The 13,292-nt window shown below is 35.1% G+C and overlaps 1 protein-coding gene across 2 annotated transcripts; it reads right to left on the bottom strand.

Annotated features, from left to right (window-relative positions):
- Positions 1-10,686: 10,686 nt before the first annotated feature.
- On the bottom strand, positions 10,687-13,018 carry LOC125259487 (leukocyte cell-derived chemotaxin-2-like). 2 transcript variants are annotated; one of them, XM_048177137.1, is made up of 6 exons: positions 12,721-13,018; positions 12,527-12,619; positions 12,158-12,190; positions 11,960-12,050; positions 11,172-11,317; positions 10,687-11,032 (listed from the first exon to the last, which is right to left on the bottom strand). In XM_048177137.1, the coding sequence occupies exons 2-6, from the start codon at positions 12,564-12,566 to the stop codon at positions 10,866-10,868; spliced, it is 477 nt and encodes a 158-aa protein (XP_048033094.1). In that variant the 5' UTR covers positions 12,567-12,619; positions 12,721-13,018; the 3' UTR covers positions 10,687-10,865. The 2 variants fall into 2 exon arrangements, with proteins under 2 accessions (XP_048033094.1, XP_048033092.1); XM_048177135.1 differs by having other exon boundaries at positions 12,527-13,018.
- Between the last annotated feature and the right edge of the window lie 274 nt (positions 13,019-13,292).

Raw genomic sequence — 13,292 nt, 5'->3', positions numbered from 1 at the left:
TTCACAATAGCATAATAATAGCGAGACTGAGGTTAGCTGTCACACTTTATCTTAATGAATATACATTACCGTTTTGATATAATTTAATACTTTTATTCCAGCATTAAATTTATAAATTTATAAATTTTACAGAAGATTTCTATTTCAAACAAATGACAATAGCTATATCTATTCATCAAATAACCGTGAAAAAATGTATCAACAAAAATATTAAGCATCTTTCAACATTGATAATAATAATAAATGTTACTTGAGCAGTAAATCTATTAAAATGATTTCTGAAGGATCATGTGACACAGCTTCGCCATCACAGGAATAAATGACACTGTAATAATATTTGACAATATTTACTGGTTTTACTATATTTTTTCTTGGTGAGCATAAGAGACTTCATTTAAAAATATCTAAAATTCCCACTGACCCCAAAAGTTTGAGCGGTAGTGTTTCTAATGCTACTGTCTTGGTTACATAAAGCATATATTGTAGTTATATAAAGCGTTCACAGGCAGATTTGCTTTATGTGTTTCCCCAGCATCGAAATCAGGTACATATAAATGTCAGGAAACATGATTCTTGGCTGCATGTCAATATCCATGGATTAGGTTTATTTGACATGTCATAAGGAACACTTTCAATCCCAAACTTTAGTGTAATCGTTTGTTTTACTCGTGTTTTCGCAGTTTCCCTTATTAAATCCAGTCATGCAGCAGGTTCTTTTGCCACTCAGTCCAGATGAGGGAGCGCGTTCTGGCGGGAAAGTGACGTCGATGCATACCCTCTATAGCACAGGTTAACATCTTACATGTTAAGCATATGCAAAGCATGCTGGGAACTAACAAGCCCTGCCCAGTTTCACTTAAAGGATTAGTTCACCCAAAAATAACATTTCTGTCATTAATTACTCACCCTCATGTCGTTGCACACCCGTAAGACCTTTGTTCATCTTCAGAACACAAATTAAGATGTTTTGATGAAATACAAGTTTTTTTATCCTCCACTGAAAGCAAAGAAATTACCACATTCAATGTCCAGAAAAGTAATAAAACATTGTTAAAATGGTCAAGGTGACTAGAGTAGTTCAACCTTAAGGTTAAGAAGCGACAAGAATCATTTTGTGAGCAAAAACGAAACAAAAACAACAACTTTATTTGACAAATTCGTCTCTCGTCGTCTCTCCTCTCGTTGCAGCGCTTCTCAGTATCGGCCGACGCCTCTTCACGTGAGTACTACGAGGCATGCGTTTGATGCTGATGCAGGAACCAGCCAATAATGAGCCGGCGTTCAGACACAGAAACGCAGCACTGTGCCATCTGCTTAGCAGACTGATAAAGAGGACGTTAAAGTCGTTATTTTTGTTTTTGCGCACAAAAAGTATTCACGTCGCTTCATAACATTCAGGTTGAACCACTGTAGTCACGTCAGCGGTTTTAACAATATCTTTAGTACCTTTCTGGACATTGAATGTACTAATTTCATTGCTTTCAATTTTAAAAAAAACAACTTATATTTCATCAAAATATCTTAATTTGTGTTCTAAAGATGAACAAAGGTCTTATTGGTGTAGAACGACATGAGGGTGAGTAATTTGTGAGAGATATTTCATTTTATGGGTGAACTAACCCTTTAACTGAAACTTGTTAGTTCCCAACATGCTTTGCATATGGCTCAATCAAGAGAGAGTAAATGTTGAAAATAAAGGATTAGTGTACTTTCAAATAAAATTTTCCTGATAATTTACTCACCCCCATGTCATCCAAGATATCCATGTCTTTCTTTCTTCAGTCGAAAAGAAATTAAGGTTTTTGATGAAAACATTCCAGGATTATTCTCCTTATAGTGGACTTCAATGGTCTCCACTGTTGAAGGTCAAAATTACAGTTTCAGTGCAGCTTTAAATGATACCAGATGAGGAATAAGGGTCTTATCTAGCGAAACGATCAACGGTCGAAACGGTCATTTTCTAAAAAAAATACAACTGTAGCCTATGCTTTATAAACACAAATGACCGCCTTGTACGTGCTTCCATCTTCTGTATTCTTCAAAAAGTTTACTCTGTATGTATGCCTTCCCTATTCAACTTACGGAATGAACGCGGCGCCAGTTTTGTTTTTTACTGTAAGTAGAATAGGGAAGGTGTAGGACATACAGCGTAAACTTTTTGAAGAATACAGAAGATGGAAGCACATACAAGGTGATCATTTGTGTTTATAAAGCATATACAGTTGTATTTTTGCAGAAAATGACAGATTGTTTCGCTAGATAAGACCCTTATTCCTCATCTGGTATCGTTTAAAACCCTTTGAAGCTGCACTGAAACTAATTTCAACCGTATGGAGACCACTGAAGTCCACTAGATCATAATCCTGGAATGTTTTCATCAAAAACCTTAATTTCTTTTCGACTGAAGAAAGAAAGACATAAACATCTTGGATGACATGGGGGGTGAGTAAATTATCAGGAAAATTTAATTGAAATTGAACTAATCCTTTAAGTTTTTTTTATGTATTTTAAAGTGGAACAGACACAAACAAATTAAGTTAGGACAAAATGCTTTAGCTCTTTTGAACAAGCAGCAAAAATCTTTTTTTTTTTTTTTTCTTCAGTGTGTTACCAGCTTGCCCCAATCGGACATTTACAAATAAAAAACTATTCCTGAAAGCAGTTCCTACTAGGGCTGTGACGGTAGACATGACAACCGCGCCACCGCGGTGGTGAAGTTGTCACCGCGGTCGTGGAGTGTCACCGGCGGTAGTGTGACGTCATATATAATATATATTTATATATCTCAGAGATCGCGTTAACTGAAAATTTTCCGTCTTTGATGGAATTTGTTTAGCAGTGACGGAAAAAATCTGCAGCCCGTCCGTCATTTTGACAGATTATGTAGTTTGTATGTAAACTTGTTGTAATTCCCACTCCTGTCCAGTAGGTGGTGAGTGCGCTCCAGTGTGGCAGCAGAGCGCGAGTTCAGTCTCCAGAATAAAATGAAAACGATGCGCTTGGTTACACACAGACGAGCACCCAGTTTAAGTAAATTGTATAATGATAAAGTTACTTATGCATGCATACTTAAGTTTTTTTTTTTTTTTTTCTTGCTGACTATAAGTTTATGGTCAACGAATGGCTTTTCTGAGGTATAATGTTAGGTGACATTGTTGGCAACACTGACTGAACTGACGTGATACAGATTTCGGTAAGCTACTGTATCTTTCAACATATTTTTTATTTTCATTCATGTTTATTTCGTTCTGTACAGTAGTAAAGAGGAAATGGTGATCGCATTCACTCACAATCCGTGACAAGAGTTCAAGATGAAAACTGAAAGTGACGCAGCTTGTCTTTGATCAACTTTCTTTTCATAGTATCATAGTATAAATAAATGCAAGCATATGCCTGTTTGCTTATCCTGTAAGTTCGTGAATAAAATGTCTTATCATTAAAATGTAAAAATTAAAATGACGGGTAATATTGATTATGGTGGATTTTTTTTACGATCCTGTTCATCAAAATGACGGCGAAGCGCAAGTCTAACACTATATATATATATCCCTAGTTCCTACCTTATAACCATTTCCTTCTCAGGCTTTAAAAAATGAAGCGATGTACAATACATGTTTCTTCAAGCACCGGTTTCTCCAGAATAATGATAATATGTTACAAGACCGTAATTTTAACCCACTCAAGCATCAACACTGCAAAAACCATCCTCTCCCATTTAAACAGCCTTAAGAGACTCATATATCAAGGCCCAGCAATTAACAGCACAGCAGCTCATCAGAATCAGATGCGATTGCTCCAGTCCGATGGAAACAAGATTTTCTCTTTCTTTCTGCCTCTTTTTTTTCAATTGTTAATTGAAGCAGTGGCAGTCAGGGCAATACCTGATTAGGCAACTCTATTCAATGACCTGGCCTGGATGGCAGATCCATCGTGTAATAAAGCAGGAGATGGATTATGGCTTTTCTGCCGAGCAGGCAAACATGAGTCCCGCTGCCATTCACTGCTTCTTATTTCTGTACAGAAATCCATTAGCAAGGCTGTAGCGTACTCTTCTTCTAATCTCATATCTGTCTCATCCAGCACACAGGGAATACTACAGCTTTTCAGTCCATTTCTTCTTTTTCCCTTTTCCTTTACTTTTTAAAAAAAAAAATATTGATCAATCTTCTGGTAACTTATTTTTACAATATTTTTACTTATTTCATTAACCCATTTTAGCCCACCGGCAACTATTGTTGCCACACATTCAAATACGTTTTTAAGAAAAAAAAAAAAAAAAACCTGGGGAAAATAAATGTTTACATTCAGAAAAATTTTGGCATAAATGGGTTAAAAGCAGGGTGAATTATAGTCCAAAAAAGTTTTAGATTTGGATATTTTTATTTTAAATAGGAAAATAAGCATTTTATGTAGTCTTACTTTGTGTGAGTACAGCTGAAACACTTTGTACTCATCTGCATTAAATACAGGAAACTCTTCAAGGCTCGTTCACCATTTCATCTACATTCATAATCATCTCGATACACACAAATGCCTCTGTCATTATCTCTGTTCATTATGCCCACACTTCTGTATCCCAGTGGAAAGGGAGAGGTCAGTAACATAGATGGGAAAAAGAGAAAGGAATGGAGACAGAACGGCAAATCAAATGAATTTCTGTAAATGGATTTTAAGATATTCCTGAGTCAGAAAATAGATTATTATTATTATCTTATTCCAGGACAGTTGGAGTGAGATAAATGGCCTAGCCTAGTCAACGTTTTCTTTGTGAGCTGGAATTTAAACATATAATCACCAGTGATGGACTAGCAGAATGAATGGAGGGTGAAATCAAAACTGGACAATCGCCTCCACACAGTATATAGGCTGTGATTTCCAATGAATAAGAAAGAAGGAGTTAATGTAAATGAATTCACACTGCCCAGAGGTACTCTCAGTGTCCTGGTTTGATCATCTGTAATGGAACGGATGAAAGTTTGGTCTGTGCAATTAGAGAGTAAACAGTAGGGAGAGACATGAATAAAGACACCTGGCAAGATCCAACAAAGGGATGAAAATAGTTTTGATCATAATACCAGACTGCATGTGACGTGATCTGTATACATCAGGCAATTCATTTGAAACAAATAGGAAAATAGTCATTATAAATATATAAAAGAAATGCACATGCCCTGAATTTTTTTATTATTTGTGAAATTGTATTATATTCACAATACGTATATGCCTGATTCAGTATAATAATATAATATAATATAATATAATATAATATAATATGAAACAGTTCATGTAGCTTGCTACAGAATCTGTTTCTCTACCTACAAGATCCCATAGTCCATATTCAGAGGTTGAAGTGGATACATGACACTACAGTACATCATGTTCACAACAGGTCGTTCATGTCCTTATGATGGGACAACACCAAGCGCTGAGAGTGAGAGGACAGAAGAGAGATTGGGACATAAAGAAACCCTTGGAAAGTGATAAATGTTTGGTGTAGAAGTAAATCGCACAGTTGGCCGGTTTGACCAGACATTCTCCACTGTCACTAAGGTTTATGGTCTCAGCAGAGCAAAGCTATACTCTGAAATACTGAAAATCCATTTGATTTGTGTGTGTGTGTGGGGGGTGACCCCATGTGACTTGACTAAAAATTTACAGTTCTTTTCAGATATTAATTTTTAATAGGTATTGTTACCATTTTTGTTTTTTCCTACTTGTTCACTTGAATATAATATTGCAAATGTATACGTTTTAAAAGAAACTTAGCAATAACAATTTTTGTAGCACTATAAGTTTACAATACTGTATTTTAATATAATATTGCAAATAATTTAAAAATAACAAGAACATGTTTTAAAAAATAAATATGAAAAAATTAAATATCTCAAGAATTATTCTATGATCTAATACTGTAAAATATACAAGCTGCTTAACAGGGCAAATTAAATATTAATGCATGACAGTTGGTTCCCGTCTATGTACTCTGCTTCCCTCTTGTGGCCAATCCTGATATCACCAAACCCGCAATTTAATTTATAACATCGGTTATGAAGGGGAAAAAAAGAAAAAAACACACACACACATTTACCCATCTCTGTCTCTTTTTTACAGATTATTTAGCAGCATATCAGGACACTGGGATAAATGCAAAGGACAATGGAAACTTATGGGATGTACGTCATTATTTGCCACTAGAGATGGAACGGTATGAAAGTTTAATTTCATGATTATAGTGACCAAATTTAATCACGGTTATCTATATCAGTGGTTCCCAAACTTTTTAGAGTGGAGTACCCTCTGAGGCATTCACAATCCTTACCCCTTCTCTTTCACTTAGACTTCACCTTTTCCATTAAAGGACAATATTTGCCTCCTAAATTGACTTTCCAGTGCATTTTTTTCTCTTTATAAATACCTTTACAACAATAATAACAACATTAGAGTTTTTCTTGATTGCTTAAACACTTCTTGAAACTATGCCTCATATTCTCAAAACAGTAAACACAAATCCATAACATCTCACCAAATTCCCCAAACATCCTATTTTCAGGTCAAAATGAAGTTCTACACTTAAAACCATTCACTCTAGCTGAAAAAAAACAAACTTTGCCCTCAGACATCACACACAATCCCTCAAAAACACACACACACTACAACATAGTCATACACACTGGTGCAATAAATTGAAAACAACATTTCCAAAACTGGCCAAATCGCAGGGGCTCCACACAATTGCGTGGTGGGTAAACAATTTAGAGACTATGATTTTCCTTCTATCAGAAATTCTTACTAAAAAATAATAAACAAATATTAATGTTTAGCACTTTAAAATCGCAGGTATTCCCCATAGTCAGGTGAACTGATTGACATTGTCCGGTAGGTGCGATCATCATGTCGCACGGTTTTCGGCTAGTTTGTGCTGTTCAAAGCAAAGTCTTGCATCAAAATGATCACATTTGATTTCATGTCAAATTTATTGCAATATTATTATTATTAGCTTATTATGTCAGCTTGATCGCGGGATTATGATCAGTAGGCTGCATACCTTCTGATGTTCATATTTTTTTCTGTAACTGGCAAAGAGGAAGAGAAAACCGGTTCATGTGCGCTTGATCTGCTGCTTACACTGAGGCGCTGCAGTAATCCGTCACACGACTTATTAACCCCTTAAGATGAAAAAAATTCATAATCAGATTACTAAGCAATCACTGACAGGAATAAAAAAAATAGGTAAAGCTTAGAAACTCAGCTTTTTAATGCATCCAACTATTTTGTTCAACTCTTAAAGGGTTAGTTCACCCAAAAATCTACAACCGTAAGACCTTCGTTCATCTTCGGAACACAAATTAAGATATTGTTGATGAAATCAGATGGCTCAGTGAGGCCTCTATTGAGAGCCATTCAAACTCTCAAGGTCCATAAAGGTACTAAAAACATATTTGAAACAGTTTTTGTGAGTTCAGTGGTTCTATCTTAATATTATAAAGCGACAAGAATACTTTTTGTGCACCAAAAAAATCTAAATAAAGACTTTTGAACAATAGCTATATGGGCCGATTTCAAAACACTGCTTCGGAGCTTTACGAATCGAATCAGTGAATCAGAGCACCAAAGTCACGTGATTTCAGCAGTTTAGTCGTTTGATAGGAGATCTGAATCACTGATTTGAAACAAAAGATTCATAAAGCTCAGAAGCTTCATGAAGCTAACATCAAGAAACATGCTCTGATTTGTGGAAACATCATTATTTACAGCAGATTCTCACGATAAAAATGAGTTTACATCGGCATAATCCAACAAAAGCCGATCATGTTAAATTGATCACACAACATGTAAAACCCCACCAGTGCACAGATACTAACTAAAACTAAAATGTAGCTATCACTTGCCATTTTAGCTTATAACTTCATGAAACAAGCATAGATTGTAGAAAATGGCACATCATTACTTACAGTTGATGAGGCGAGTTACTACAAAACCTTGGTTCCAAATGCTCTAACTTTTGATTTCTTTATGGGATCACTACGAAATTTGAACCAGATACATCTCACATATAGGGGAATATCACCATTGCTTATTTCCTCTCTGAGTTATTGCATGTCAAATATGAAATACAGTATATGTAAAATTTCCCTTTAGCAAACTTTTATTTTTTTATCTTTATCAGCAGTTTCTCAGCATGAGATTGTCTAAATTATTTTTTTTTTGTAATATAAAAATGTAAAACATTTTCTTTCAAACGATACCAACCTTTTGACTCTTCTTGCTTGAGATTGAGTCATTATTTTTGTGCATGTCACTTGATCCAGATACAGCTCATATAGAGGAATATATGAGATATTCCATTTTAAATTAGAAAGATATGTACATTTTCCCTTTCTTCCGCAATTTTTTTTTAATATAAAGTTATGACAAAACTTAAGTTTTATAAAATGATAAACCTCACATTTTAACCTTTAAAGGGTTAGTTCACCCAAAAATGAAAATTCTGTCATTTATTACTCACCCTCATGCTGTTCCACACCCGTAAGACCTTCATTAATGTTCGCGCTCCGAACATTTGATTCGACACACTGATTCATAATGCTCTGATGCTTCCTGAAGCAGTGTTTTGAAATCGGCTATCGCTATATAAGTCATTATTTTGTTTTTTTTGGCACACCAAAAATATTCTCGTCGCTTTATAATATTAATTAACAAATTAACAATTTGAGGACATTATAAGAGTAATAATAATTTGCACGGTTTGCCATGATCCGAGCTAAGCGATCGTTAGATTTAATCATCATTGGCAGCACAATTTATTGTAGGCCTAATGCTTTTTTCCTTAGTTGGTCAGAACAAAAGTGGCAGACATGTTCAGATTATATTTTCCAGAGAAAATTCTTATATTGGTCATAATTTCAAGACGTAGAATCTGTGATTCTGAAGTACAGTATCCACACCGATGTGGTGACATGTCCCCACCACTTTTTGCCAGGATCGATATATTGTCCCCACCACTTTTTGAAACATCTCGCGGCACAAATGTATCTAATACAAAAGAAACATCTAGTTGATTAGCAATTTGTTTGTTTGTGTAAAGTAATAGGCGATCTGGTGCTGGAATGTGTTTTTGAAATCATGTTGAGTACTCGTTGCTCGTTGTTATTATCAGTGGCGCAACAGTGTTTTCTTCACATGGAAATGTGCTTCAGCGATCAGTGTTCTGGTGAAATCACAATTTATTTCATTTAAAGGTGCCCAAGAATTGAAAATTGAATTTACCTCAGCATAGTTAAATAATAAGAATAATAATAAATAATAAGAGTTCTGTACATTGTTTCCTCCTTCTTATGTAAATTTGATCTTATGTAAAATTGTCTTGCAAAAGACCTTAGAAGAACAGGCGAATCTCAACATAACACCGACTGTGACGCAACAGTCGGGATCATTAATATGTAAGGCCCCAATATTTGCATATGTCAGCCGATGTTCAAGGTATTAGACAAGCCAGTATTAACATCTGGAGCAGCACAGAGCCAAATCAACAGACGTTATGCAGGTAAGCAAGCAAGGACAATAGCGAAAAATGGCAGATGGAGCAATAATAACTGACATGATCCATGATATCATGATATTTTTAGTGATATTTGTAAATTGTCTTTCTAAATGTTTCGTTAGCATGTTGCTAATGTACTGTTAAATGTGGTTAAAGTTACCATCATTTCTTACTGTATTCACGGAGACAAGAGCCGTCGTTATTTTCATTATTAAACACTTGCAGTCTGTATAATTCATAAACACAACTTCATTCTTTATAAATCTCTCCAACAGTGTAGCATTAGCGCCGTTAGCCCGAGCATAGGTTACTATGAAACTCTTTCAGAATCAAATGTAAACATCCAAATAAATACTAAACTCACATGATCTGAGGCTGCATGACGAACTCTTTTGTAAAGATCCATTTTGAGGGTTATATTAGCTGTGTGAACTTTGTTTATGCAATGTATTATAGAGTTGCGAGCTTGGGGGCGGGGAGCGCGAGCATTTAAAGGGGACGCATGCTGAATTATTATGCCCCAAAATAGGCAGTTAAAAAACTGAATAAAAAAAAAATCTATGGGGTATTTTAAGCTGAAACTTCACAGACACATTCAGGGGCCACCTTAGACTTATATTACATCTTGTGAAAAAGCGTTCTATGGCACCTTTAATAGGATAGTTCACCCAAAAATGAAAATTCTGTCATCATTTACTCACCCTCGATCGGGTTGTTTCTTTGAAAGGGACTTTTCTACAGCTAAATAGTTGCTACAAATAGCCAAGAATAAAGATCAGAGCACCACACAAAAGAACATAAAAAATAAAAGCAGGTCATCTCAAAGTAAACGTGAACATTCATTAGAGCATGCAGCCACTTCACTTCAGTGCAAGTAGCAGACAGTGTTTTTCTTTCTAGTCTGATAAATAGAGTAAAAAAATATATGATTTATATGCTATAATGGCACTATTTACGACATGTAACACTGAGAACATACAGTAATAGTCTTAAAAACTTTATTGTTAGTTCACATGGGCACCAGCATGAAGAAAAAAGCTGATATATACACAAAAATATGTTCGCTCAACAAAAAAATAACAATCAATCAATTAACACAGAAATTTGAGTTTAAATTACACACAATATTAAGTTAATGCAATGATCAACATTATTATGAACTAAAGAACTAAAAAAAATAATGTTTGCAGCTTAATTAAATCAATAAATGATCATTTTTAACTTGGAATTTAATTTGTAACAGGTCCCTTGAATTATTTTTTTAGAGTAATGGCAGAAGATTTTGAAGTGGTTTGATAGTTGCAGTTGGTCATCGACATCAGCATCAGAAATACTTGGTGGGATCTGATCTGTCACACATTTGAACGTGAACATGAGAAGTGATGCCAGGATAAACCCTCTGCATTGGGAGCATACGTCCGATCCTCTGCCCTTTCTTTATGGTCCCAGAGTAACGGTCTGGCTTAACGTAGAACAGCTTGAAGCAGAGACCTGCCAAACAGATCATATGAGATGCTTTTGATGTACAAAACCTTATTCCTATATTAGTCCTATATTAGAAGTAGTATTTTATCGAATTTTTTTCTACATTGATATTCATGCTTTAGAACATTCAATATTTGGTACACACCTTGTCCGCTCAAGTTAATGCCATCATTGATAGCGTTGTTCTGTGAGTATGGTTTAGATCTGCCATTTAACTTCACATCAAATGGAGCAACAACTGTGTCTCCGTCAGCACACACAATGTCAAGACCCATATGTTTCCGATTCCCACTGCAGCACAAACACACATAATAAGAATAGATTAACCCCAAAATTAAATCCTATCATCATTTACTCCCTGTGATCAAAATAAAATAAAAAGTCTTCTTCCTAGCTATCAAATCTTAATATACATTCAAACATGATGCACTGATTTTTATTTGTTATTTTAAGTCTTGTGACAATTGTACATGTAGTACACATTAATTTTCAAATTTTCCATTGTATGGAAAAAAAAAAAGCAGTCTGGTCAGTCTCCAAAATAGAAAGGTCATATGTAAACGACATGAGAGTGAGTAAATTATGATGGATTTAATTTGTTTTATTTTATTAGTATGTTATCTACTTTATAGAATCCATTTGCCATAAAGGTATCATTAAAATTGAATCAAGAACCCTAGGGTTCTATGAAGAGTGTATGATGCAGAATAAGATGTTTTGTAATGTTGGGTGTGTCAAATTTGTGTGGAAACACACTCAAAACAAAGGAATGATATCAGTATGTCACAGCACACCCTCCAGTATAAATGTGTTATCTGCTAAATGTGTCATCAATGACTTCTGGGAAGAGCTACAAAGAAAAGTCAGATAAAACAAAATTTGCTTGAGAAATAGAGCTTTATATACAGACAGTCAGAAGAAAACACAATTTACCGGCTGGCTCCATAGTGTCCACAGCCATACTTTTTATCACATCCTCTTTTACGATTACTTGGGTTACGACTGCAGAGGGTGCCAAATTTCACTGTGAAATGAAAAGATTTTTTAACTCATCTCTGTGTTACTTTATGTTACTTGTCTGTCTTTATATTTGTCTGTCTGTTTGTCTTTTTCTTCATTTATATTTCATACCTTGTCTAGCATCAACAAGAGAGCTGCAAAACACTGAAAAAGAGACACACATTTGCATAATTAGTGTTTTTTATGTTTTTGCAATGTTTACTTTGCATGTTAATTTGCATGTTTACTCTTTTCCAACACATCAGTAAACTTCATCAAATTTAAAAATGGTAACAATCTTAATACACATTCTTGTTTGCTAGAACATGTGGTGCATGAAGATTTTTTTCTTTTAATCATTTTAGAACATAAACATTTTAAAAATCAAATAAGCTTCATTTGTGCAATATAGACTTCTTACATGTGCAAAAGCATTTACAAGTTAAGTTTTAGAATAAAATTGCAGGCAATGATGCTTTAAGTTAAATTGTAATTTCTCACCTGCCAAAAGCAGAAAACCGAGAAGGATGTAAAGTCTCATGATGCTATAAGCGTTTGTTTTCAGATGCTTTCTTCTCTGCTGTTGTCCTCAGTCTGTTTGTGTCAGGTTTGTGGGTAAGGATGTAGTAAGGACTCAAATGCAAAGTTCAGTTGGCTTTAGCAATTGATAAAATAAAAACAAAAACAAAATCTACCCTGAGGGGAAAATGCAGGATCCACCGGCACAGCTGGATAGGTAGAAAACCCTGGACACGGCAGGACAGGACTGGAAATAATGGGATGACCTAAAGAGGTTCACTCAGGATGAGTAACAACGACGAACTGGCACCAGACTGAGAACACGGAGAATAAATAGGGAAGGAAAGGGTACGAAGGGAGAGCAAGTGGGGCACGTAAACCAATAATCAGATAATATAATCAGATAAGAAGAAAAACATGACAATACGGAAGCACTCGGCCGATAATTAATACGTGCCGCATGTTACAGTAAACATAACACAACAACATGAAACCACATGGCCGATGGTAAACATAAGCTGGGTGCTACACAGCACACAACAACACATTTGGCCAATGAAACTTGGGGCCTGTCCAAATAAACCTACTTATCCTTTTGACTATAAGTACTAATGTTTCTCTATCCTAAGTTAGTTCAAGGCTGGATCCTCTTATTACTTATTTTACTTATTTTCTATTGCTTATATGGAAGTGTGGAGAACTTTGTCATCAGAAAACTCTGTCAACTGATTAACTTTGACTCCTGGTA

Source organism: Megalobrama amblycephala, linkage group LG23, assembly GCF_018812025.1.
Source record: "Megalobrama amblycephala isolate DHTTF-2021 linkage group LG23, ASM1881202v1, whole genome shotgun sequence".
Classification (NCBI taxonomy): domain Eukaryota; kingdom Metazoa; phylum Chordata; class Actinopteri; order Cypriniformes; family Xenocyprididae; genus Megalobrama; species Megalobrama amblycephala.
This window is presented reverse-complemented; position numbering and strand designations above follow the sequence as displayed.

Excerpts from the sequence above, each read along its gene's own strand:
- LOC125259487 (XM_048177135.1), bottom strand. The coding sequence starts at position 12,566 with ATGAGACTTTACATCCTTCTCGGTTTTCTGCTTTTGGCAG. Across the intron at positions 12,191-12,526 it reads CGGTTTTCTGCTTTTGGCAG|TGTTTTGCAGCTCTCTTGTT; the intron begins GTGAGAAATTAC and ends TCTCTTTTTCAG. Across the intron at positions 11,033-11,171 it reads CATTAACTTGAGCGGACAAG|GTCTCTGCTTCAAGCTGTTC; the intron begins GTGTGTACCAAA and ends TCTGTTTGGCAG.